Source organism: Pelecanus crispus, chromosome 11 (assembly GCF_030463565.1).
Source record: "Pelecanus crispus isolate bPelCri1 chromosome 11, bPelCri1.pri, whole genome shotgun sequence".
NCBI lineage: Eukaryota > Metazoa > Chordata > Aves > Pelecaniformes > Pelecanidae > Pelecanus > Pelecanus crispus.
The window spans coordinates 10,492,402-10,519,553 of NC_134653.1; the positions used below are offsets into that span (position 1 = coordinate 10,492,402).

Genomic DNA, 27,152 nt, shown 5'->3' on the forward strand with positions numbered 1-27,152 from the left:
GAAGGCAGTGCTGGGATGAGGGGCACAAAGATGGGGCAGAGAGGAGGCCTGAGCAATACAACTACAAAGGGAACGTATAGATCCATTAACTGATGTAACTGGGGCTGATGAGAAGACAACTGGGAGGGTGGGAGCTGGTGTTGTCACTCACTGCTGTGCTCAACAGAGCTGCAACCAATACAGTCTTATTTAATCATGAGATCAGAAGAGAACCAGTGGTTCACTTCAACTCATGAAAAGACTATAAAAAAGGCATGCGAATTTAAGTTAGGCAGTCTGTCACCAGCTGATCTCCTGACCCTGCCAAGTCCTACTGCCTAGTGGACAGGAGGTGACCTGGAGTGACATCCTGGCTGCCTCTCCCCTCTGGGTTGCAATGGTTCACAAACCTGGAGGTCCTCCAGGCACACTTTGGGATAACACCCAGCACTGGTATCTCTTGACACACCACATATACCAGTTTCACATACAGAAGAAATATCAGGGTATTTCAGCCTTCAGCTATAGTTCTGTAGTTCCCAACAGCAACATGACTTGACCCTGCAGGAACAGTTTCACCACCTACACGATATCACCTATACAAAGGTTTAGCAATGACACCAACCCTCATACAGCACGCATAGCCATGGTTCCTGCCAGCTCTTGCCAAGGAAACAGTCTAGAAGCCACCTTGCACCTGACTGGCTGTATTGAGTTTGCGTGGCAAGGTTTTGGGAGCAGGGGGGGGGTGGGCCACAGAGGTAGCTCCTGTGAGAATCTGCTAGAAATTCCCCTATGTCCAACAGAGCCATGCCAGCTGGCTCCAAGACAGACCCGCCACTGGCCAAGGCCGAGCCCATCAGTGACAGTGGTAGCACCTCTGGGATAACATATTTAAGAAGGGAAAAAAACAAACCAAACCCTGCACAACTGCAGTTGGAGAGAGGAGTGAGACTATGTGAGAGGCACAGCCCTGCAGACACCAAGGTCGGTGAAGAAGGAGGGGAGGAGGTGCTCCAGGCACCAGAGCACAGATTCCCCTGCAGCCCGTGGTGCAGCCCATGGTGAGGCAGCTGTCCCCCTGCAGCCCATGGAGGTCCGTGGTGGAGCAGATCTCCACCTGCAGCCCATGGAGGACCCCACATCAGAGCAGGTGGATGTGCCCGAAGGAGGCTGTGACCCCGTGGGAAGCCCATGCCAGAGCAGGCTCCTGCCAAGACCTGTGGACCTGTGGAGAGAGAGGAGCCCAGGCTGGAGCAGGTTTGGTGGCAGGACTTGTGACCCCATGGGGGACCCACACTGGAGCAGTCTGCTCCTGAAGGACTGCACCCCGTGGAAGGGACCCACGCTGGAGCAGTTCATGAAGAACTGCAGCCCATGAGAAGGACTCACGGTGGAGAAGTTTGTGAAGGACTGTCTTCTGTGGGAGGGACCCCATGCTGGAGCAGGGGAAGAGTGTGAGGAGTCCTCCCCTTGAGGAGGAAGGAGCATCAGAGACAACGTGTGATGAACTGACCCCAACCCCCATTCCCTGGGTAGAGAAAACCAGGAGTAAAGTTAAGCTTGGGAAGAACGGAGGGGTTGGGGGAAGGTGTTTTAAGATTTAGTTTTTATTTCTCATTATCCTACTCTGATTTGACTGGTAATAAATTAAACTGATTTTCCCCACGTCGAGTCTGTTTTGCCTGTAACAGTAATTGCTGAGTGATCTCTCCCTGTCCTTATCTTGACCCACGAGCTTTTTGTTATATTTTCTCTCCCCTGTCCAGTTGAGAAGGAGAGTGATAGAGCAGCTTTGGTGGGCACCTGGCATCCAGCCAGGGTCAACCCACTACGCTGGCATGGTGCATCCCATCTTCAGAATACAATGAAGTCACTGCTTAAACATCCTCCAAGGCTGCCCCAATTATTTAAAGCCATAATGTGACACAAATAACCAATTTGCTTTTATAGACCTTTTAGTATTCAGCTGTCCCAAGTATGCATTGTTGCAAGATTACTTGCTAGAAATCATTTTGGGGCAGCAAACTTTTAAACAGAGATTGACTCTGTATTTGGAAAAGACTTGGCCCCAAACCAGTTCCTAATGTGGCAAAGAGTGCAATTATCCTGATGAAAGGTTAGGGATGCTTGTGCCTACAGCTGGTTCACCAAGTAATACTGAATGATGGATATAATTAAATGGCGTGCAGCAGAGTGGAATGTGTGCTACAATGAACCATTTAGTGCCTCATCCCCTCCGATCAGCCTGGAACTACAGAAGCGCAGTCACAAAGATAGTCAACGGTATTCAGCACCACTATTTATATAGAGAGAGATTCAGAAGTACCATATAAATGCATTGCGACTAATAGTGCTGTGCAGGACAAGCAGAAATGAAGTATTCAACTGTAATAAGGTGCAACTATAAAAGCCAGCTAGCCACTAATTCTACCTGAGATTGCATGGCAAAACATAGGTCTTGAATTTCTGTACCACCAGGTGAAAGCTTCCACAATATCCCAAGATCTGAAGTTTTGACTAGTTAGCACTAGTCAGGACTATCATTAAAAAAAAAAAAAAAAAAGCTTGGGAGAAAGAGCCATATTCTGCAGCACATCCCAAAGGACAAAGCATGCACAGAAGTGCCCTACTCTCTTCTGATCCAGCCACCCTCTGCAGCACTGAACATGCAGGTTCAAACAGGTATTGCTTTTGGTCTACAGAGACGCGAGAACTAAGCTGGGCCTCCTCTGCAGCGTTTATAGACTGATGAAGTGGGGTTTGTTCCCTGCAGAAGAAAACAAAGGCAAAGGAGCCTCTTAAACAACTCCCATGTAAGGGAGCGCACTGGAAGATCTCAGCCTCGTGCTTCCCACCTCTGTCCTGCAACTACCCTCCTCCATCTCAGAGGTCCCGTAGCCTGTGGACTGGAGCATCAGCACATGGTATGGTCTTAGGGACTTCACTGAGTGACAGCAGCAGGCAGACAGAGCAATGCTGGATGCCTCTGTACACGTTAATACAGTATTCCCCATCAGCGTTCCCCATCAAACCCAGGGAGTGAGGCAGCTGGTGGCCAGCTGGCTCTTACCTTGCACTGCAGTTCTGGGGAAAAAGCAGTTTCCACTGGATCAGAGTAAAAGGAGAGGCCGTTGGGACTGTACGCTCGTGCCACCCTCGCTCTGTAACCACAGTGGGTTACTACTGTGTTTTATATATACAGAAGCGCTTTTTAAAAAAAATATCTGTTGTTCCAAAGCAGCTTTAATTCTGTTGCAAAGTATTTCATTCAAATCAGCCCTTCAGCTCATTCACATGCAGCAATCCTAAACAAAAAATTGTCAAAGTGCATAATTTAATATCAAGCCAAGACCAGAATTTATGTATAAATTGGTTGAAAAACCTTTAACATCAAATACCACTCAACTTTTACATTTTTAGTCCTATTATGGAGGAAAAGAAAAGAGTTCATCTATTCCTCTCCTTTCTATTTCAAGATCACCACTAAAAGACTGAATCAGAACAACATTTTCGCTCACCCTTTAATGGCCTTTTGGTTTCCAACTATTTAAGAGTGACTTGGGAAAGGTATAATAGCACATGTTGTTGTTTCATCTTCACTTTGAACTGCTACCAGATATTATTTTGCAGCTGTTTTATTGTAAGTGGCATCCTGAAATCTAAACAAAAAAGTGTCTTAATGGCAATTTCAACAGATTTTTAATTTCCTGAGAGAATTCAGCAAGACCACGGAGGGAGAGCGTGTTTAAAATGCAATGCTATAATAGGGACGTTTCCCTCTTTCAAGCAGTTTTAGCTTTTGGAATTTGATAATGATTTTACTGAACTTTCTAAAAAAAAGAAAAACCCCAAAACCAAACCACAAGACCCAGCTGAAGAGAGATTAAAGAGTTTCTGCTCATAAAACCCAGGTAAACACCACAAGGACCGGCTTCTCTTCAGCTTCTGTTACCCACCTCACAATTAAATCCACAGAGTAAAAGCCACTTGAAGCAAAGCTGCAGGAGAGCACACAAGAGAGAAAGTCACACCTGGGATTTCCCTGACGACCAACATCCCACTACACTCTCAAATCCCACTGGAGCTTCTTGCCCAGGAATGCAATGAGCAGCTGAGTACCATGGGAAGGGCTTGCCAGTATAGAACAGCTAGCGGGGAATTTTGCTAGCCATGGATTTAAGGTACAAGAGCCATTCTGCATGAAGGACCCTCTTTTTGACTTGGTCACCCCAGACTATTTGTCCACAAAGACAAATTGTAAGTGAAAAACAGGTTTCATAAATAGGCCTGGAGCTGTGAAGGACAAATAGCTGAGCTGGCAAGATCCCTCATACTGCTCAATGCCTTCCTCAGCCCCAACACATCAGTTCCCCTTATAAAAACACTAATCTAGATATTATTCTAGCATCCTGAAGAAAAAAGACATAACTACGTTGCCTAGGAACCAACGGTGTACATTATCACAATATTTGTACTGTTATTGTTTATAGATCAGGCTGAATGGTATCCAGTGAAGACTCACATTTAACTCTCTTCTAGGAGATAGACTTTTTTCTCAGTCATAAATAAGTAAAAAATGAACTGCATCCAGAAAGCAAATGGCAAACAGATGAAAACCCTTTGGCTCTTTGCTGGAGAACCTCCCTGTGAGCAGCCCCAGAGCCAAGACAGAAGAGAAGAGGATACCAGCCAGGCAGCCCAGCACGTGCTCAGATGCTGCAGTGCCCATCAAACTGTACAGCTTGGCATCTGGGGCTTTAATCTGCCAGGCGGTCCTCTGAGTGGTCTCAGACGCTGGCTCAGATGCTTCAGTTCACATAGGAAGAGATGAAGGGCTGAATGTTTAGCACTGTAATCAACAAGATAACGTGCTGCCAAGTACAAGGGTACTTTGAGTAACACCGCTATTCTAAAAATGTGCTTTATTGATGCATCTTTAATCTGCATGCACTGTAGAGATGCCTGGATAGCCAAACCAGTCTCCAATTTGGGGTGCATTTATTTCTGTTGTCAGACTGAGGCTGCTATGGAGAACATTTCAGAAGTACAAAATATTCAAAAAAGTTACCAGGAGCTGCAGATGTCACAATTCTCCAAAAGAAAAAGCTGCTTTATAGCCTTAAACCCAGGAGGGGAGGTGGAGAAAGAGTAACCTCAGCTGCTGTGGTTGCACAGAGAAAGGGTGGGTCTCCCATCACTAACATTTGCCAGGTTGAAGAAAATATTATGTTAACACCAGACGTAAATAAAATTTTTAAGCCACAATAATTTCAACATTTCACCCCACCCATTTGTGACCATGTACAAAAACACTGCTTTGCCAACCACTGATAATTTAACAGTAAAATAGAGAAGTGGGAGAGCAAACCAAAAAGATGACCTTCAAAATACATATAAATCTCAAGCAAATGTGGTGGCAAAGTGAGGAAAGAGGAGGAGAAAAGGTTATTTGAGCGATTTAAGAAAGAAGAACATCTGAAATTCTCAGAGAATGCAGATTCAAGAAAAACACTGATAAAGTTCCTTTGTGGACAGGAAAAAAGATTCCCTGTGAAGCATTGAGAGTGGACTGACGTCTGGCTTGCCAGATAAGATATTCTGAGCAAACAAAACTGCATACAATGTCAGTGACAATACTGGGATAAAAACCTCAGGTGATGGCATCTTAACAGATGTCATACTGCAAAAGCTACCTGCACTGTACTCCCATCTAGATGTTTAGATATGATTTACCAGTGCTTCAGTTCAGGATAACATTCGAAAGGGCACTTTAAAGAATGCTGTATTATTTGCCTAGTGCCCGGTACGTTATTCTAGTGGCAAGGCCTGCATTTCAGAGCAGCATTGCAACAGGCAGCTTTGTATGGGGCGTAAGGTCAAATTCAGCCCTGGAAAGTCAGTATATTTTATACAGGCTTTCATGTCCAGCACCAGCTTATGTATTGCCAGGAAGGAAATATCTGTAAGAGACAGCTCTGAAGTCTGAATCTCAGTGAGACATAGAATTGTTAAACTAAGTCAAGTAAGTCAAGTCAAATTGATGGGCGGGGAGAGAGAGGGAGGGAGAGACAGGAACTGCCTTTTGAGCCAATGGTTTTGGTGATCCTATTTGCCACTACACAGCTTCCAGCAGCCCTGGTGGCTTTGGGATTTCTAAGTTCCTAACCATCAAGAGGGTACAACTGGGTCTCAGACATTTCTCACAAAGCTAGAGTGCTGCATGTGAAAGTTAAGTTCTTTGTTTAAGTTCCAAGAACAGATTTTCCTGCATTGCCAATATTGCATTTCAAGCCTGCACATCGCAAAACCTGAGAAGTTTTGCAAAAGCAGATGGACAGCTCGAGTCTGGTTTACTCACTCCACGCAAACTGTGTTCTCTCACTTTCTTCTCCCAGTCACCTGCTTCAAAGGTTCTGTCATTTGGTCAACTGCCCAGGTGAAATCTGGGCAGGTCATGGTAAATTTGACAGAGCAAAAATGATCCCTGAGGTAGTTTATATGGAACGGTAGTCACCCATGTTTTGCAGGGGATGAATCTGGGCCACTGGCTGAAACAAGGAAATTGCTGTTCTCCCCGGTAGTTCTGGCACCTAAAAAATAACTTGAAAAAGTACTGAAGCATTTTTCCCAAAGGCTGAACTTCTTTCTAAAACCTGTTGGTCATAATTATTTCCACCTGCCACCAGAATGAAAACCTAAAGACCTATTCCCTCCACTCCCACCTTTTCACTCTTGGCAAACACTTTGCTGCCCAGGGACCTCGTTCAGAAGTCATCACTTTGGTTTCATATTAACCAATACCTCATCTGGCTGCTCACAGAGGAGAATTTTAAGTAATTAATTTTCCTCACTGCCATTTTGTCTTCCGTTTCCTTTCTTGATATCCAAAGGCAGCAGCCCTGCTATAGTCCCAGTGCAGGACCTGGCCATGTAAGTTATTAGAGATGAAAGCTGTCAAGATGACAAATGAGTGAAAGGACAGCTTTATCACTATTACGCTGTCTACCACATTTGGATTTGGCAGGACTTCAAACAAAACTGTTGATTTTTGGTGGTTATCTTTGCTAACAACTCTCCTAAAGAGTCAGGAGTGCAGGTCTGCTGGAGGAAATGCAGTACTGAGAGTCAGACTGCCTGTCTGCTGCTGGCTGGTCGGGCTGGAAACATCAACCTGAGAAAAAGGTTTATCTAGTCAAGTTTTTAAAGGAGCATTTAAATCTTTAGATGAATATTGCTATTTAGCATTAACAATGTTACCTTGACCATCAGAGGACAACACAAGGAAACAGGGGGAGGTCAGGCAACAGTTCTCTGCTAGCTCATTTTTCTTAATTTGAGTGCGATTCTGACTGACAAAGATGATCTCCACGAACTACACCAAACTGGCACCTGTTTAAAGGACCAGTCCAAGTCAGATCATCCCATTTACTCCCCAGGGTCTGTAGCCACCCTTCCTCAGGTGCTATTTGTATTATGATACATATTTCATTCAAGTTCCAAACCAAAACCTCTATTGAATGTGTCTCATTTGACCAAGTCTTCACAACACAGGCTTTTATGGAAAATATAGCTATGCAACCTTTATCCTAAAACAGCGCCAAACAGCAAAACACAAGTAGTTTCACTGGGTTTCTTTTAAGTTCCTTTGTTATACCCGATTGCTCATAATTGAAAATGTAGTCATATCTGCATTCCTGGCTCCATCAATAAGCCACTCTATTTTCTTACTATTCTGAAGCACTCCCCAAGCTTCTGCTAATAATTTTGCTTGACCTTTATTAAAGACCAAGCATTAGCTGGCAATTAGATTTGGTGATCCCTTTGGTGATTGAGGCTCAATGATTTACTGTAAATTATAAATAGTTCAAATGTTTCACTATGTTTATTCTTTATACAAGCTTTGTGGCCAGGTAAGCACTGACATGACATTTACTGTTAAATGATCTCATTAAACTTCTTAAATTAAGTGGTGCAACACTTCACCTGCCACATTATCCAAGGACTCCTGCAATGCACATTAAACATTCAGCATCAATAGATGCTCTACCATAGTTCACCTTGTTGGGAGTGAAATTTCAGTCCCTGAACATAAGGTTGACTACCTGATGCTGTTTGTCAGAGACAATAAATAATGCAAATAGATACCCCTGTAAAGTAAGAGGTTAAAGACATCAATAGCCCTCCCACAGAGTTTTGAAAGAGGCTCTCAAAAAAAAAGACTTTAAATAATGAAAAAATGCCACTAAAATTAAAAAAAAATTAAGGAAAAGGAAGGAAGGTGCTGGTTTCTTTCATGTATTTATGAATGCAACGACTGTGAGAGATGATTTCTTGAGAACCCTGAAGGCATGTGCCCTTTTTTTATTCACAACCCTGGCACAAAAGAAGGGGCAGTCATGCAACCTCCCACCTCAGAGTCGCTTGTAGAGGTTTGTCTTCAGCCATTTCATCCCTTGTTTTCCTGCTGAGAATGTTTAATGGAGCTGAGTGGAGTCAAGGTTGGATAATGCACCACATCATTTCACTTAGGCCAATAAATAGCATATTGCTTCATGACTAAAGGGAAACACAGTGTTGGAGGTGCCTTTATGTCCAGAGTCTGTTTGCCAGTATCAGAAGCACATGGATTAGGACCTCCTTTGTGCTAGGTGCTGGACCTACAGACTTCACTTCACAAATTAAACATTAAGGCATAAGGAAGAATAATAGGGGTATCTGAATTTTCCTGGCTTGCATGTGTTTTATTTTACACATTTTTCATTGCTTCCCTCCCAAAATGAATGGTTCTAATATTTTTTCCCCTGCCTTTATATAGTATGATCCTTGATATCTGCTTCTGGATGTCTCTTCTGAAGGATGAATGGCTCCTAGCAATTGTAATGTAGCCTGTGAACATACCAGACTGCTCATACAGTATTAACCCCACATACCAAATGAGTTTTTCTGACTTAGAAGGCTGGCTTAGCTTTTAGAATAGAACAGAATAGAATCATTAAGGCTGGAAAAGACCTCTAAGATCATTTAGTCCAACTGTCAACCAAACACCACCATGCCTACTAAACCATGTCCCAAAGTGCCACGTCTACACGTTTTTTGAACATTGCCAGGGATGGTGACTCCACCACCTCTCTGGGCAGCCTGTTCCAATGCTTGACCACTCTTTCAGTAAAGACATTTTTCCTAATATGCAGTCTAAACCTCCCCTGACACAGCCTGAGGCAATTTCTTCTCGTCCTAACGCTAGTAACTTGGGAGAAGAGACCAACACCCACCTTGCTACAACCTCCTTTCAGAGAGTTGTAGAGAGCAATAAGGTCTCCCTTCAGCCTCCTCTTCTCCAGACTAAACAACCCCAGTTCCAGTTTTATTATCAGAAGAGAAGTAGTAAAGGTTTTGGTGTTACAGATGGAATGGCAGATGGGAAGCGAAAGCTTATTGTGAAGCAGCTCTGGATAAAAACTATTAATCCACCAAATTCCTATGTTCTTATGCAGGGAAACCTACCAAAAACCACGGCAATATGACTAACCAGTGAGAGAAGTGTGAACTGCCCCTAGCCCATTATCTGACAAATCATGGCATGAGGTCTGAAAAAGGAAGAAAACCTCTCAAACATCCTATTTACTATTTCCTGGAAAAACAATCATCTCTCTATGGGGTATGCAGAGCGGTAATACTTTCCTAAAAATTATAAAGAATATTAATTTATAGCATGTCCACTATGAAAATGAAATGGACTCATGTATATTTGATGAGATAACATTTTCCAGGGTTTATAGCTGTAATATTCCATATTCAAAAAAATTTAACAGTACCTGTAAGTTACTGTCATTAAAGTTGTAGCACTGAAAATGGCTTTTTACTTTTTGAAGTGCATGGTGTGGAGAGGAAGCACATTTCCATCAGTTCTGGTAACACAATACTTTGACAGAAAGGGAAGCCAGCAATTCAGACACCTGCCCGTCTGCTGAGAGCCCACCATGCAGCTCTGAGAGCCACTGCAACGGAGAAGCACGACCTTCAAGAATTTCCCCCATGAAGAAACAAGCTCCCGGAATTTTTCCAGCTGAATGGCACTTGTTTAGAGTTTGAATGACTGCAAGACACCACGGCATTATTACAAAGAATCCATTAACACCAAACTGACTACAGTTTACTCAAAAAATCCTGTCATTGTTTATGGCCATGTCTATAAGTGACTGATCCCATTTGGCCTTGTGGTTTAACTCGTTCCACAACGAACTAAGAGCAGTTGAGACCACCACAGGTCATGGCCTGAGCATTACACGATATTTAGGGTAGAGTCAACACCACAGAAAGATAACTGGATACATCTGCTGGAACTAGTTATAATTATACTAGACCTTCAGCAATTATTCTCCTACAATTTATCTTACTTGATTCAAAGTGCCATCACCTACCTCTTCCTTTACGGTCTTGCATTAGTCTACTTTTTATCATCAGTGCAGCATTCCTCACTAGGAAAGTGAACGATAGGGAATAACAAGCTAGCTTTTCCCAAAACACAAGAGATACACAGGGAACTACATACTCTCCCTTACAAGCAAGGATAATATGTCAAAATTGTTAGGTCTCTTCCTGTTGGACACAAAAGCATTTAAATTGGATGCAACATGAAATATTGTGATTTCTTAATTCAAATCCCCATGCTCCAATATCAATGCCATCTCTGAGACTCTTGTGCTCTTCCCCAGTTTTTCTCCCCAAAACGTGTTGCATTTCACTAACAGTGCTCAGAAATGGGCACCAGCAATAAAGCCTTTTGTCAGTTCTCACAAAATTCTTCCTAAGGCATACACTCATGGTTTTTTTCATTTTTCTCTTCAGTGGGGACTTCTGTCTGAGTAGCAGCTTCAGGAAGGGACCCACACTTTGAGAGAGATCTTGCAGAAAACTAATCAGCGAAAGGCAGTGAAAGCATCTAATATGTTTCTTTTCTATGAGTATTAAAAGTATGTTATGTCATCACTCATCAGAAAATTGTTCAAGAAAGTTACTTCCCCTTTCATCAATTCATTTCAACATACAGGGAAACAGAAGTCACAAGAATTTCCTCTTTCCCTCTTCCTGATAATTCTTATAGTCTAAACCCAACAGTTTAAGGACACTTGTTTTTTTGGGGCGTTGGGTCTTTTGGGGGATTTTTTGAATGGTTTGGTGGTTTGGTTTTTTTTTGGTTGGTTGGTTTTTTTATGGACTGTCTACTTTTGCACAATGTAGTAAACCTTATGGAATGCAGCTGTGGGGCCTGGGTTATATAAATCCAGAAAGAATATAGTTTCACTTAAAATCACGAGCCTTGTCATGTGGTGGTATGTGAAATTCTTTGCCTGATGCCATCTGAATAAAGATATTCAGGCAATGGTTGGTGCTGAAGATATAACTGACTCCGAGCAACTTATTTGTCATTTCTACTATCATTATCCTCCACAGAAAAAGTACAAAAAAAAAAAAGGAAGAAGAGAACATTAGCTTCACTGAATCTATATTTGTATCTTCAACACTTTCTGAGACATCAAATCAAACTGTTGATCAGAGACCTGGGAGGGAAGAATCTCTCCATGCCTGAGGTTTGTTTGCTGAGCTCCAGTACTTCCTGCTACTTTACTCACCCTCTCTTGCAGGTGCCCCTTGCTGGAAATAACGACCAAATAGAGCAGCCCCTGCTTCCTCAGGAAAAGTGAAGAACCAGTGCTGCTAGCCTGCTCACAGCCACAGTCCCTTCTAGGTAAGCAGCAAACACACAGGGTACAGTACGGTGATTGTCTCCTTGGCTAAAGTGTGGCTGTCAGACACCAGCCTCACCAGGAGGACTCTTCTGCTGTAAGAAGAAACTGCCCCTCTGACCTCTCCTTCTTGCAGCACAGCATGGACATGTCATCTCTTATATCCAACAAGACATATTTCCTTTAGGAACAAACATGTACGTTCTTAAAATACTCATTGTACCTGATTGGGTAGTCAGCAGCACTGAGGTTAATGAAGAAATCCCATGGCCAGTCATTCATCTCCATTAAGTCCCTCATGGCCTGCAGGTAGGTGGACAGAAGACTTGCTCCTCCCCAGATAGTTGCCATTCTCCAAGAAGTGACTCTCACATTTGGGTACTGGTTGGCAAACTGGAGCACTTGCCGGTGCAAGTAATTGGATCGCTTTACAGGAGAAAAAAGTAATACATTCAAGTTACTCTGTCCAAAATTGTCCCTCCCTGTATTCACTAACCACCAACTCTACTTCTTGACTCTCTGAGCGTTGCCATTGCTTTGCCCTCACTTACTATGGCGCACACCTTCTTTTGCTAAATGCTAATTTGGAAATGTTTAATTCTTTTTATTACAGCTTCAGTAACCACTAATCAGTGTAACTAGCTCTTATTTATCATTTGTCATCAGTAGATCCTGAAGGGCTTTGCTAAAGGAGGTGACTGTTACTACCTCCCTTTTACAGTGTGAAGTAAAGTAACTTGCCCAAGGCACCTCAGGTCAGCTCTCCATCCAGTGGGCCACCACTGTCAGTGTGCATCAACTTAGCAATTACTGTTCACTTAATGTACAACAGACAGACATGAATAGATGCTCATAGACATATAAGGAGAAATGAAGGCTGTTACATAGAGAAGACAATGAGAAAGAAAAAATTAAAAAAAAAAAAAAAAGGGCTCCAAACATATTACAGATGGAAAGACAAAAAGTGACATACACTCTGTGCAGCAAAGGTAGAGAAGATGAAGAAGGTGACTAAGATGGGTAGACTGACAGATGGCGAGACAGGCAATTTATAACCAGTGATATATTACCTTGTCAACATGAATGTAATAAAAATGGTCTTTATGGTAAATAGCCTTAAACATGCGTTGGAGCTGCCGAGAAGCTCTGCCATGAACAACCAAGACAAATGCGATCCTGACTGGGTTGGCTGGCATGTATTCTACGGAGTCCTCATCCCACTGTACATTGTTGTTGGCTTTTCCTGTTTGAAAACAAAACACAGGACATCTCTGAGAGTATCTACAGGGCAGGGGTGCAGAAAGCAGTACACATTTCACCTCGGCTCTTTCTTCAGAAGCAGTTTCTAAGGAGAAGCGAGAACTCAGAAGGGGTGCCAGCCTGTGTGCCATCGAGATCGTACCCCTCTCCTCCACCACTGTACAGGGTCATCACCCCATGGGCAGCAGCCATACCAGCCTTCCCCACACAGCCCTGCCTGCGTGCCTCTACCTGGACAAGGCTGCATGAACACAGATAAGTACCCAAATGTTTATGAGTTGAACCAAGCTGTACCTGGGTAGGCACATTTGCATCTTCAAAGGAATCACCTCAAAGTTTCCAAGCACTGTTCAAAGTATTCAAAAAATGCCAAGGCCAACTTCACCCCTGCTCCCCCAGAAATGAAATCCCCCATTTATCAAAAGATGTTCATTCCCGTGATCAGCACAGCTCTGCTACTTAACAGCTGCTGAGGATTATCTTGACTGATAGCATTTATTTGTAACAGCAGATGTATCCTGGAACATTTAAATGGCAACCTGCCCCTCTCCTACTTCTTCATTTAGGAGAGGGACTCTTACAATCCTATTTAAAATTTATGTTAATTTTTATTTTAATGGAGGAATTTCTGGTCTCCATTTTCTAAAGCAAGCACCACTGTGTATGGTTAAGACAGGATGTACTGATTAACTGAAGAACTGGAGGGCCATTTTTATTCAGGAATTTGAAGTGCTTTGTTTTGTGTAACAGCTCTTCAACTCAAAAACCTGAGCACAATGTAAGAAAAATACAATTTTATCCAAAATCTGACATTCATTCTTCAGTTAAACAACCTCTTGAGTGCTCCAACTTCGTAAGGACCTTTCTCAACAAAGATGATTTAGAAGGAACCTGAAATTTTGAATATAAGCAGAACAAGGAATGAAAGTGTCTCAAAGCTCAAAAAAACCCTCCTGCCCCAATTTTCCTCTTGCATATTTTAACTTTTTTCTTTTTTAAATGAAAGGCAATATCACTGTCTCAAAAGTTACTTAGTCATACTGCCCTACCCCAAAGGTACAATTTTTCAAAGTCCTAAGATCCGAGTTGTTACTTTGGTTTATTTCCTCTAAAAGGTAAATTCATTTGATGATCTTGAAAAGTCTGAGCTTTTGATTATACTGAAAATATGTATTTAATTATTGGAAAAGCATGTGAAGATGGGCAGGACTCAAACGTTCACTTCCCACTACAAGTAAAGGTTTGGAAATGGCCATGCATGAGCTGAACTAGCTAAAAGCAGCAGCTGCAATCATGTGCGAGGAGTGTATCTGGATAAGTCATACCCAGTTTCTGCACTAGTGCCTTTTGGGATGCCCCCATTCTCCTCCCACCTCCATGTACCCACCATCTCAAAACTCCTTTTGCAGACAGCGGGGACACAACAGGCTGCAGGACAAACTTGAGGCTGCACCTGGGCACAGTTATCAGACAGCATGAGTACAACCACTAAGTCCACTGTGCCTTCCAAAACATCTCCTACAGTTATTAAAAAAACCATGCTCATGTCTGTTTGATTTGATACAAGAAACAAGAAAGATGACATTGGCCAAGTGTGAAGAGAGAGCAAGCAAGAGGGAAAGACACTTTATCCCAGGTTTTGGAAACTGGAAACATATGTTATTAAAAGTAAACCATACCAAAAGCTTTCTTTTTCTAAATGTATTAATTACAAAACAAAAGTTGGACATAGAAAAAAGGCCTTTGCCTAATCCTTCCTGTTGCATCTTCTCCTTATTAAAGGGAATAGCATGAACTCGGAAGAAACAGACCAATTGAAAGTTTGCAGAGCACTGTTTCAGCTTACCTAAACAATTCGGTCCCCTTAATTGTACTGAAATGCCCTTGGGTAATTGAAACACTCCTTTTAGACAACCACGAGAGAGAGATCCTGCTGCAATGGGATCAGCACATCCCAGAAAGGGATGGTTTCAACATCTCCCATAACGCTCCCTTCAAGTCTCTCCTCCTCAGCAGTGCTTCCCTAGCACACTTGCTTTAAGTCAGAATCTGTTCCTTCCACCCTGGAGGTCCAGGAAAGTTGTACATGTAAGAGATGTACCCGGTCTCAGGAATAAGGCTCTTTGCTGGACTATATGAAGGGCTAAAAGGCAGCTATGTGCCTACCCAGGAATATACACAGATACTGAACGCTAAAGACCCTACAAAGACCCAGAGGCTCACCACCCCGTGTAAAAGACCCGTACCTCTCTGCAGCCCTTCAAGGAACAATCTGCAGTAGTATTGATCATGAATCAATGCAACTTTATTGCCCCCAGTTTCATTCAGACTGCCTATCAGGAAATTTCTAGCCCCATGAGTGGCTCTTAACTTTAAATGGGATACCAACAACTTAAATGGTATTTCTTTAAAAAAAACCCCTCCACCACTAATTCAAGAAGACTCAGATGAACAGCACTAACAGATCAGAAAAAAGCTTAAATTTAATTTCTTCTATAATTTTCAGTTTGTTTATTATGGCCATTTGCCGACACTCAGTTCTACTGTTTCTCCCGCTGTTATTGAGTTTGCATGGCAAGGTTTTGGGAGCAGGGGGGGGCCACACAGGTAGCTCCTGTGAGAATCTGCTAGAAGCTTCCCCTATGTCCAACAGAGCCAATGCCAGCCGCCTCCAAGACAGACCCGCCACTGGCCAAGGCCGAGCCCATCAGTGACAGTGGTAGTGCCTCTGGGATAACATATTTAAGAAGGGAAAAAAAACCCCAAACCCTGCACAACTGCAGTTGGAGAGAGGAGTAAGACTATGTGAGAGGCACAGCCCTGCAGACACCAAGGTCAGTGAAGAAGGAGGAGGAGGAGGTGCTCCAGGCACCAGAGCACAGATTCCCCTGCAGCCCGTGGTGCAGCCCATGGTGAGGCAGCTGTGCCCCTGCAGCCCATGGAGGTCCGTGGTGGAGCAGATCTCCACCTGCAGCCCGGGGAGGACCCCACGCCAGAGCAGGCTCCTGGCAGGACCTGTGGACCCGAGAGGAGCCCAGGCTGGAGCAGGTTTGCTGGCAGGACTTGTGACCCCACGGGGGACCCACACTGGAGCAGTCTGCTCCTGAAGGGCTGCACCCCGTGGGAGGGACCCAAGCTGGAGCAGTTCATGAAGAACTGCAGCCCGTGGGAAGGACTCACGTTGGAGAAGTTTGTGAAGGACTGTCTTCTGTGGGAGGGACCCCATGCTGGAGCAGGGGAAGAGTATGAGGAGTCCTCCCCCTGAGGAGGAAGGAGCAGCAGAGATGTGCGATGAACTGACCACAACCCCCATTCCCCATCTCCCTGTGCCGCTCGGGGGGAGGAGGTAGAGAAATCAGGAGTAAAGTTGAGACTGGGAAGAAGGGAGGGGTTGGGAAGGTATTTTAAGACTTAAGCTTTTATTTTCTCGTTATTCTAGTCCGATTTGATTGGCAAGAAATTAAAGTAATATCCCCACGTCGAGTCTGTTTTGCCTGTGATGGTAATTGCTGAGTGATCTCCCTGTCCTTATCTTGACCCACGAGCTTTTCATTATGTTTTCTCTCCCCTGTCCAGCTGAGGAGGGGAGTGATAGAGCAGCTTTGGTGGGCACCTGGTGTCCAGCCAAGGTCAACCCACCACACCTGCATAGCTGATGAGCTTCCCAGTGCATGTATTTAAGGCTTTTGCACAGCGACAGGGACAGAAAGGGACTGTGAAAGAAAGAATATGTGCTTACAAGGAGAGCTGACAGGGGAATGAAGGGCAATTGTGATTTCTAAATGAACCCATTTTTCTTTTAAACTGCTTTGATTTCAAGCTGATGATGTCCCATTGATGGACTTAAATATTTTTAGTGGTTTTCATTACATTTTTGGATACCTCTCTTCTGAAATTAGTGGCTTTCTGCAATGATACGTAGAAGGTGAGGAGCATTTAAAATAGCCATATTGTGGGTCTTTTATTTTAAACTAACTTGCTTTCAATACCCACACTATCATTTACCTAGCGATTACTGAGAACAAAATCCTCCCGAATTTTCACCTGAAATGCCACCTCCCTTCATCGAGTTTCTCTAATAAATTCCTGTAGTGACTTATTTTCCTCTCTGCTATTTTCCTACCTACTCTAACCTCTTTTTCCACATGCTCCTTCCTTCCTTCTCTTTTAGGTTTAGGTTTTTATAGTCCCATTTTCCACCTGCATACTATTACGGCTTCTTTAATCTAATCCTATTCTTGGCTGCCTGGAATTTCATGAAGGTAAGAATGCTGTATTTTTTCCATCTGTCAGAATATCTGCTAATTCTGCTCTGTACTGTTACTTCCCTGATTTTAGCCTGTGGCTGAATAGCATCCTCTATTTTGCAGACTACTCCACCGATAAAAGAACCAGCCTGGTTTGCAAATAAGATTAAATTGGCAGGAAACATTCAATCGAGTATCTGCTTCCTAAAAAATACAGTAGGACTTCAGAGCTGTATGAACCATGTCAAGATCTGAATAGCCACCGGATTTCTATAAAACCCGTGTATGCCGAAGTCTTGCACATCATGTTAATGCCTGCATATTTATGACCTGCCTCATGTAGGAGCGCATCCCCTTCTGGGTGTAAGGACAGAAGACGCTGAAGATGCACCAGATGATTTCACTTAACATCATACCATTCAGCAGTGATAAAAATCTAAAAGGATTTTAAGGTAGTACTTGCATTTGGTAGCTACTTCAGTGCCATCACTACATTGCCATCTGCCCCATGCACTAAAGCTCACTCAGGGTGCTAATTCAAGTGGCCTCCGCCCTCAGTCACTTCAGTCCAACAAAAAGCAGTTGCCAAGATCACCTTTCTCTCCCTGGCTGCAAACAGCCCTTGACAATATTTTCGCCTCTGTTCACTTTTCTCCTCGCCTACCAGGCAGAGGAGTCACAGGCAGCTTCCTTCCTCTGCAGCACTCCCTATGCTCAGCCTTCACTAACACTTGTCACCTCTCCATGTGCCATCATCTGCCTTTCCAAGAAAAATGAGTCAAGCCAACACAGGAGAACTCCCGTCTTCTCTTCCTGCACCAGTTGCTTGGGGCAGTCTCAGTGGGACTGGAGCTGCACCCCATCTCACCTAGAAAGCTTCTCTGAGTGTGGGCATTGCCTCTCAAGTGAACTTTCCTACATGTTTAGGGAATTCCCTTTTTCTAGGGTAACTTAGGCAGATCAGTGTTTTATAAAATGTAATAAAAAGCCCACAATATAAAACAAAAACCGTGAAGAATATTATGTTACGGTTACATCTTGGGAGCACAGCTCTAGACTCAGAAATAGCTTTGCACATATCAGTGAGTGGGGAGGGTGAATGCAGTGTCCTCTTTATGGCCATCTGGCACAGGTGAAACAGTAGCTCTGGCCTGGAAGCAGCAGGACTTGTCTTAAACTTCCTCAAAGTTTGCCGTTTCATTATGCAATGGAAACAGTGGATAGAAGGGTGACTTCTCATGCTGCCTTGCTTCAGAGAAGATGCCACATGGGACCGCAACAGAACTGGCAGTGCTCACCCAGCCCATAACAAATGTTTTCTAGCCCTTGTATCAACGCGTATTTATTTTGCTATCCTACACTGAAAACAAAACGTGTCATTTTGCTCTGTGACCAAATATCTTTCACAAACTTACCGAGAAAAGCGGAAGTTGCCCTTCCGGATTCCTGCTCAAACCATGACAGGACTGATATCAACGTATGTTAGCAGGAAAACCCATAACTGTTTTTGCAGGTAACAGGAGAATCTCAGCTCTAGTGCAATTTCAACTTGCATTTTCTAGAGCCCAGAGAAATAAATGCCCGTAATTAAGAGTTTAATCTTCAACTATTGCAGTATTACTAAATGCCAGAATAATAAACAGTGCAATCATTTTCATATTTGTTGCGGTGCGACATTATGCTCAATCCTGTACAACTCAGAGCCAACCTGCTAATCTTTTACTTCTATTGCTAATTAATGATATCATCAGACTTTTCTAGCAGCATGAAGCAATCTTTTAATGAATTTTGTGAGCTGTATTATTTTTTGTAAATCAATCCATTAACTTCTATTCTCAGCTTGGTATCGTCCTGGCCATTCAACAGAATACCTCTTGTGCAGAGATACCTGGATGCTGCTGACTTCCTCTGAACACAGCTGCGTGTGTGTACTCTGCCTTGATAGCATGAATCAATGGATAGAAGACATCAGAAGAGTTATTGCTGTGTAGTTCAGCACACTATTTACTGCTATTACATCCATAAATGCAATCAGAAGCCCTGTCATCACAGCAGGAGTACTAGCCATAATCACTCTGAAGAGGCAGAGCTCTGCAGTCCCTACTTAAACTCACAGGCGCAGCCCCATTCCCTTCAGCAGGACCATTTCTGCAACAGCCAGTTGAGTGATAGTTGCTGAACTCAGATTTCCACTATAAACTCCTTCTTTTCAATTGCTCACAACTCATAACAACACAGCAGGTTGAAAATTTCCAGACTTGGCTTTCATCTGAAAATGTTTTCCATTTTGGTTAGAGCAAAACCAGTTTTGCCTTGTTCAAATGGCGACAAGACTGAAAAAAAAACCCCAAAACAGAACAAACCACATTCCTTCATTTAGAAAACCCTATTTTTGTAACAGACCTAATAACAGAAGTAGTTGGAGTTATATAAAAACAACAACAAACTTCACTGAGCAATTTACCAGTGAGCCATCAGGACCTGATGAGAAGTCTTTGTCTAAGGGCTTGGTAATAGCAACGTTCACCTGCACTTATCCAGAACTCTTGCTGGAGTTAAGGCCCAATGTTCCATTACAGCAAGTGCCTCATTTGCCATCATGCTCGAGAGGGAATGTTGTGTCTTCCCGCAGTACACTCCAGCGAAGACATCTTGCACAGGCAAGGTAACTCCTGAAGCACAACGTGTGTTAATCATACTTAGATGAAAAAGCAATTTTTCCTATGCCAGAACCCAGAAAACTATCTTTAGCAAAATTAATCCCAACTTTGGGATGCTAATTTTCACCTCCAGTCTAGGAAATTATTAATTTGTCTCCATGGTGGCCTTTTTTTTTTTTTTTTTTAAATTATTATTACTATTTATATGTGAAATGCCCACTGGTCTATTCACAGTGTAGAAGACCCCTCTGGTAAATAAGGGTATTCACCAAAAAGTGGACTGAGCAGCATGTGCAATTTTGGTGAATATGCACACTGACACCGAACCGGCCACACAGAGCTCTGTGTATCACAGACACGTCCTGCTTGCGGCAAGGCCATTGCCTGTTTTCCTGTGCCTCTAAGAAGCAGCATGAGCTGATCGTGTTCAGCATCCTCGGGAATCAGCACCTTTGCGCACCAGGTGAACCAAGCACATCCACCTCCCAGGTCAAAGAGGGACTGCGTTGCACCTCTAGCAAAACAAACCAAGCTCCTGATGAAGATAATTAACATGACCGGTCACATGCGTGTGGGTTTTAACTTGCTCAGCAAAGTAGGAGGGGTGAAATCAGCTGAGAATATCTTCTGTGCAACTGCCCCCAGGGCACACAGATTTGAGGAGGATGGTTATGGTTTAGAGCATGAAATGTTGCTAGTTATGTTCCGTATATTTCCTTAAAATTGCTGTTACCCATAATTTTATCTGTGAGTTAGCGTTGAGCACTTTGGATAAAATTTCAGAAATCATGCTGCTATTGAAAAGTGGATATTCAATTTTTTTCAGTAATGTTTTATCTCAACAACCCCACTCTAGTATTTTTCATTCTCAGACTCTACCATGAATTACAGAAGTAATTTATGATCCTCTGTAAGTTCAGATGATCAAGTAACCCATAAGCAAAAATCAATGCAAGGTAGGCGGGAAGGAGCAAGACATAATTTACAAGCGCTCAATGACTAGTCCATTTAACATTAAAGAGACAGATTTCAGTAATGTTCTTTCCATGCTGAGCAGAAGCCTTGGCTTGGAACAAAGGGGCTGCTGCTATGGGCATTTTGAGTGTGCCTTCATCATTTCAGAGGGTGACAGTATAAACTTAGGGCACTCAGAGGAGAAGAGCCTCTGCCTTATAGCTGGACAATTCCCTTCAGGAGATCACTGGAAATTTCTCTACAGTGAGTTTGTGAACTGATAAGCAGTTCTGCATCCCTGCAGAACTTCATATAAAAAGGGAAACTCACTGTCATTACAGATTTAGGTTGAGTTCTACTGCACCTCCTGTGCTGGAGAGATTTCTACCTTGTCTATGAACGGAAAAATAAAGTGCACGAAAGAAGGATGGTAGGAAGACAGAGGACACATGTAGAACTGTTTCATATTCACAGCTGGATCACAAGAAGATGAACTGTTTCTCTTTTCCCAAGGGGGGAGGGGGAGGGGGGAAGATAATTTTCTGTTTTGGAATTTGAAAGAAAACATTTCCATCCCAGCTTTGTCATCCTTCTGTAACAGATACTTAACATTTGTGCTGCGTGCACCACTTCCAAGAGTCACTCAAGAACCCATTGGGGCAGGTATCATCTGTTAAGCAAATCCAGAAAGACACCCTGCACCAGAAAACTTTGTGGATGGTTTTCACGTGATTTGAAGGATTCATTGTAAATGAAGAAATACAAGAACCTTGAGAACAAAGACAGAAATCTTTGGTATCGCAAAATCCATGAAAGCAGTTGGGATAACACAGGACTGTTCAAAATCAATCTCAGTACAGAACTTCAGGTTATGTGTCTGCGTGCATGTGCATGTGCTGCGACAGCACATTTATATCCACTAAATTTCAAACAAAACCAGGGAGCATTTGGTTTGAAGCAGCCTGCCATATTTCAAACAAAAACTTTGTTCTGTCTTGCAGTCAGTCTCGAGCAGTTACTGAAACCATTTTTATGATTTGCAAATGACCAGCTAATTATCAGATACTGCTATACTGCACTTGCAACACACACTAAACTTAATTTACTACCATACTTATCTAGGCAGGCCAATAATCTCAGTAACAAGCTTGCTTTTCTGACTACTCTAATTATGAAAATGGTAGCATTCCTGGGAGACAAATCTCAATTATTTGTAGTTTTGCTGGAGTGTGTTAGCCAAGCATTTTCTCCCTTTTCCCACTGACTCTCATGAATAAATAAATAACACTCAAAAGCAACAGTAGATTAATTAATGTTAAATTAGAATGAATTTCCTAATAATATTTATCATATCAATTAACAGCCAATTAGTGCATCGTGATCAGTGTTACTAGGATGAATACAAAATGCCTTCTAAGTGAGCATTAGGTTATTTTTACTACATTCAGTGACAATACTGGACTTTAGAGAGGTAATATAAAGCAGATCCAACAGCAAACACAAATATTCCATGCAAAGACTATTCACTCCTCTTGCACCTTATACCCTAGTTCAACTTAACATTTGGGAGGTAACACTCTTGGAAACCACAAAAAAGAGAAAGACCACTATTTACAGGTACCTGTACCATTACAGCCCTAAGAAAACGCTCTAATAAAGGAGAGATTTTTCCAGCTTGGCTCTCGGGACTAACCAGCAGCCCATTCAGAGTGGGACACGCAGCTCAGAGTCAAAAGTTGTGGAGACCAACCAGATAATCACTGAAACCAGGAGTAATTCCTGAATGCACCAGTTCTGTGACAATAGACTCAAGGCAAAAGAAAAAAAAAAAGCAGTCCTGCCTTTTATGGTTAACACATAAGGTGTGAAGGTTTTCTTGATGTGCGGAGCCACCCTCCTCTCCCAGCGAGCTCACTGCAGGGCCAGACACTTCATTCAGGTCTTGTGGCCCAAGAGCTGACTCCCACCCAGCAGAGTTCCTACTGTCAGGGAAACTTTGTGCTCTTTAGGAGGGGAGAAAAAGTAGTGAAAGGGTAGAGATGAGGCATGTGTTTAGATATCCTACCCACCACTGATTGTTGCTAATGATGCTGCTTTCAACAGTCCAAAACTGATGAGAACAGGAATCTGCCAGACAAGATAAGTCATCCCACCACTCCCAAGAAAACTGATGACACAAACCCAAGCTGAAGCATTTATAAAACCTCATCCACTATTTGCATTTTCCGGACGCGCCTACAGCCACATCAACAGCACTCTGGCTTCTACAAAAACAGCACCGCAGCGTTGGGAGGTACCCGGTTCCTCCGGGCAGTTTGTTTAGCTGGTGCATGCTATGGGCCACCGGCCACCAGCACATCCTTCCTGGAGAGAACCTGCCAGGGATGCTGGCGATCGAGCTGCCTGCAGTCCCCTGCCCCTCTGATCAGTGACAGTGGTGAGATTCACACCGCCCAAATGCAGCAACATAATTTAGGTGCCTGATTTAACACATCAGCCCCTCCAAACAGTCTGTGGAGACAGAAGGACTCTCCAGAGGCTGTTCAAGTGATCACAATAGAGGCAGAATTGGCCAGAGTGGCAACAAGGCTCCTTTACAAGGCTCCTTTCTGCTGATAGACTCAGGTTTCTCTCAGGCAATAGCGGTAGACTATATGTACATTAGTCTCCTCCTGGTACAGTACAGCTGTTGCCTGGGGACATGGGTGATGGCAGCCCAGAGGAAGCCCAGAGGTGCTCCCAGGTCCTGCAGTTTGCCCTAAGGGCACCTAAAGTAGACAATTAACTTGTCCTGGTTTCGGCTGGGGTAGAGTTCATTTTCTTCCTAGTAGCAGGCATACTGCTGTATTTTGGATTTAGTAGGAGAAGAATGTTGATAACACACTGATGTTTTAGTTGTTGCTAAGGAGTGCTTATGCTAGTCAAGGACTTTTCAGCTTCCCATGCTCTGCCAGGTGCCCAAGAAGCTGGGAGGGGGCACAGCCAGGCCAGCTGACCCAAACTGCCCAAAGGGCTATTCCATACCATGTGATGTCATGCTCAGTATAGAACTGGGGGCGGTTGGCTGGGGAGCAGCAACAGGTGCTTGGGGACTGGCTGGGTATCGGTTGGCAGGCGGTGAGCAATTGCATTGTGCATCACTTGGTTTGGGGTTTTTTTTTTAATTATTATTATTATTATTATTCCCTTCCTTTTCTGTCCTGTTAAACTGTCTTTATCTCAACCCACAAATTTTACTTTTTTTTTTTTTTCCCCCAATTCTCTCCCCCATCCCACTGGGGAGGGGGGGAGTGAGCGAATGGCTGCGTGGTGTTTAGCTGCCTGCGAGGTTAAACCCCAACTGTACTTTACAAGACACAGCCCTCTTTAGAGTCCTCCCATCTAGGTACTGATTTAGGTGGCCTGAATTAACACATCAGAGGATGCCAGCCCTCTCGCTGAAGATGGATTACATCCCAGCTTGGACACCAACTTGGCTCACCCCTGTTCATGCCAAAACCAACAATGGGCTTTGGAGTCGGCTCTTCTCTACACTGAAGCACATTGCTCTCTTCCCTGCTGGAGAAGCCTTTAGATTTCTTGTGCAGGACAAGAAGAAAACATAGAAAATGTCCTTATTTCAGTTCAGACTTTCTCTTCTGCCTCAAATCATCAGCAAGTTTCATCCTTCAAGCCAACCAGTTACTACAGAGCAACCAAGGCGTACATTAAACAAGACAGTAACAATATCAACGTAACAAATCACAAGCATAATAGCAATAGAGGTCTATCAAGGCTCATGCCTCACATTAGCATTTGAAACAGCCTTTGCTGAATCCAGTGCCTGTTTCTGTGTTTTGCAGTGTGTTTGGAGACTGGCACATCCATAACCTTTACTCCATCTCTTCCTGTCATGCTCACAGCACAAATAATCAATACGGAGTGAAAACATAAGCAATTACATAGTTAAAGGAAGCCTCTACTTCACATAACCTACCAGGAGATATTTATGTTCTGCTGAGACTGCTAAGAAGTGAATAGGCAGATGAAAGCAGGTCTGTTACCTGCCTGATCAACGTCTTCCCGTTCTGTTTTACTATGCTGTCATCTTTCAAGTCCTGTGTAAAGTCTCTTTTCCCCAGATATTCTTAAGAAATGAACAGTTAATCATTATAATCAGTTGGTGTAAGGCCAGGACCAAGTTAATTTATACCATATGAGGATCTGGTCTGCTAACTTGAAAGTAATCCTTCCTTTGAGATTCCCATTACATCTGTCTCCTATTTTCTGAATGCAGAATTGGAAGGACAGAGTCTGCCTTTACTCTGTGCCCAAGATAATCACGAACATAATGTTGGAAACAGACAAAAAAAAGTCAAGACTTTCACAGGTATTTTACACAGCTAGTTTGAAAAGGTGTAGTTAGGTACCGAGAATGAAGACTGACACTAGCAAAAGCAAAAATAAACCTGCATACCTGTGCCTTGTGTCCACGTGTTGTACAATGTAAAAGTTCAGCCTTATGTTTTAGCTGACACTAGTTGCGCTGCAACTGAAATTAACAGGAATTTCACAACACAGTCAAAAGAGAGAGAAAATATAAATAGCACATGTCTGGGCAGATTCACTCCAAAGCTGTCAGGCTTTGCTTCCTCCGCATCCCTTTGAGTTAAGCTTTATAGATTTCAAAAGCTGCAGGGCTGGGACATAGCTGAGCGCTTTTAAGAATCTCACACTGTGGCAATAAAAGATGTGTGAGACATCAGATTAACGTATGTGTATGTACCATAAATATATATATGCCTTGTGTGTGTATACACACACTGTATACACTGGTAGGTTAATAGGAATTGAAATATTTGAACTAAAACACCACACCTAAAAAACTAGCTTCCCGCAGAAACAAATGCAGTTTCTGCATTCAGAGTATATGTTTTTCGGCATATGTGCTGACACGTAACTATTGTCAAATATCCTTTATGTCAAAGGATACTGTTAATCAATGATTTTCCCAAATGACCCAAAGTAAATCTCCTCCCAAGAAAGAGAGCTGCAGAAATGGCCATTCCATTTCTGCAGGCTTTCCCCTGTAGCACCTGTGATTTCTCACTCTCTGGTCAGCAAAACCAGCACGATACGGGGACATTAGCTCCGGTTCTAGCAGATTCACTTCCAGCTCTGCAGATCACAAGGCTCAGCTCAGCTGGTACTCCCAGCAAGACCAGGACATTTCCAGCCTCCCTGCTTGAAGTTCCCCAGCTTGTCACCCACTGCTTAAAGGCTCCTCAGGTGGCAAAGTCCTTTTGACGAGCAGAAGTGGGAAGCATTAGACAGGAATTAGAGCACTAAATACTTTTCAAAGATCCATGTCTTCCCTTAACGTTCGCATTAATCTATACGATCATTTTACTTTTCTCTGTATTGTGTGCATTAAATGAGCTAATTCCGTGTAATTTAAATTTCTAAAGTAGTACATAACTTTACATTGTTTACCTCACACTCCCTATATAAAGTACTTCTCATTTGTCCACCTGAATAGTGACACATGAACTATTTTATCAATGATCAGTTCTTGTACTTCAAGAAAGCTTGCTACCATGTGCACTACTTAAAGGATGAGCGTGAATAATTTTACCCAACACAGAAGAAAAAGAGGACCAATCTTCTCTTCGTATATTACTTGTGAGACAGGAATGGAACATAATTATATTGTGACACTTCCAACAGCAAATACACTCTACTGTAAGCAATTAACAGTGGTTCCTTTGGCAGACTTCAAAAGATTACTCATATGGTATGCTAAGTTACAATAACATTTGAATAATAAACAGCAACACACAACTTTAGCTAGATTTTAACATATACGGACAGGTCAAAACACAGAAGAAATAGATGGATGCTAATTCTTGCACATGCCACCCTTACACTGCAAAACTGTTCATTAACATGGAAAATGTTCAGGAGGTAAATAGCAGCATTTTTAGAAAAAACAAGCACTAGTGACAGTAAGTACTCTGGATCTAATTAAAATGGAGAATTTCGGTCTGCGCACTGCATATTACAACCTACATCTCTCTTCCTGGAGACAGGAAAGGTAGGGCTGGGCTCTCCCTCCTGGCTGGAATGCTTTCCACAAGCTGCTTCTGATCAAGAGGGATTAGTAAAGATAGTTTAAGAAGAAAAATCATCGGGCGTTAATCCTCTAAACATTTCATAGTCAACGTATCTTTGATACAATCCCTCTAATCCAATTAGGGTGCCTTGAAAATCATATCTTGAATTCCAGGCTTCATTGTGATCAGTTCTGTGCGAGTGAAACATCC

General features: G+C 43.0%; 1 protein-coding gene across 2 annotated transcripts in view; it reads right to left on the reverse strand.

The window, feature by feature from the left end:
- The window catches only part of XYLT1 (xylosyltransferase 1), a 215,615-nt gene that overhangs the window by 55,822 nt on the left and 132,641 nt on the right, over nt 1–27,152 (reverse strand). For both annotated transcript variants that reach the window (XM_075718799.1, XM_075718798.1), the window contains 2 exons: nt 12,800–12,972; nt 11,953–12,155 (listed from right to left, as the gene is read on the reverse strand). In XM_075718799.1, the coding sequence (XP_075574914.1) occupies nt 11,953–12,155; nt 12,800–12,972 (376 nt within the window). The remainder of the gene's footprint in view (nt 1–11,952; nt 12,156–12,799; nt 12,973–27,152) is intronic.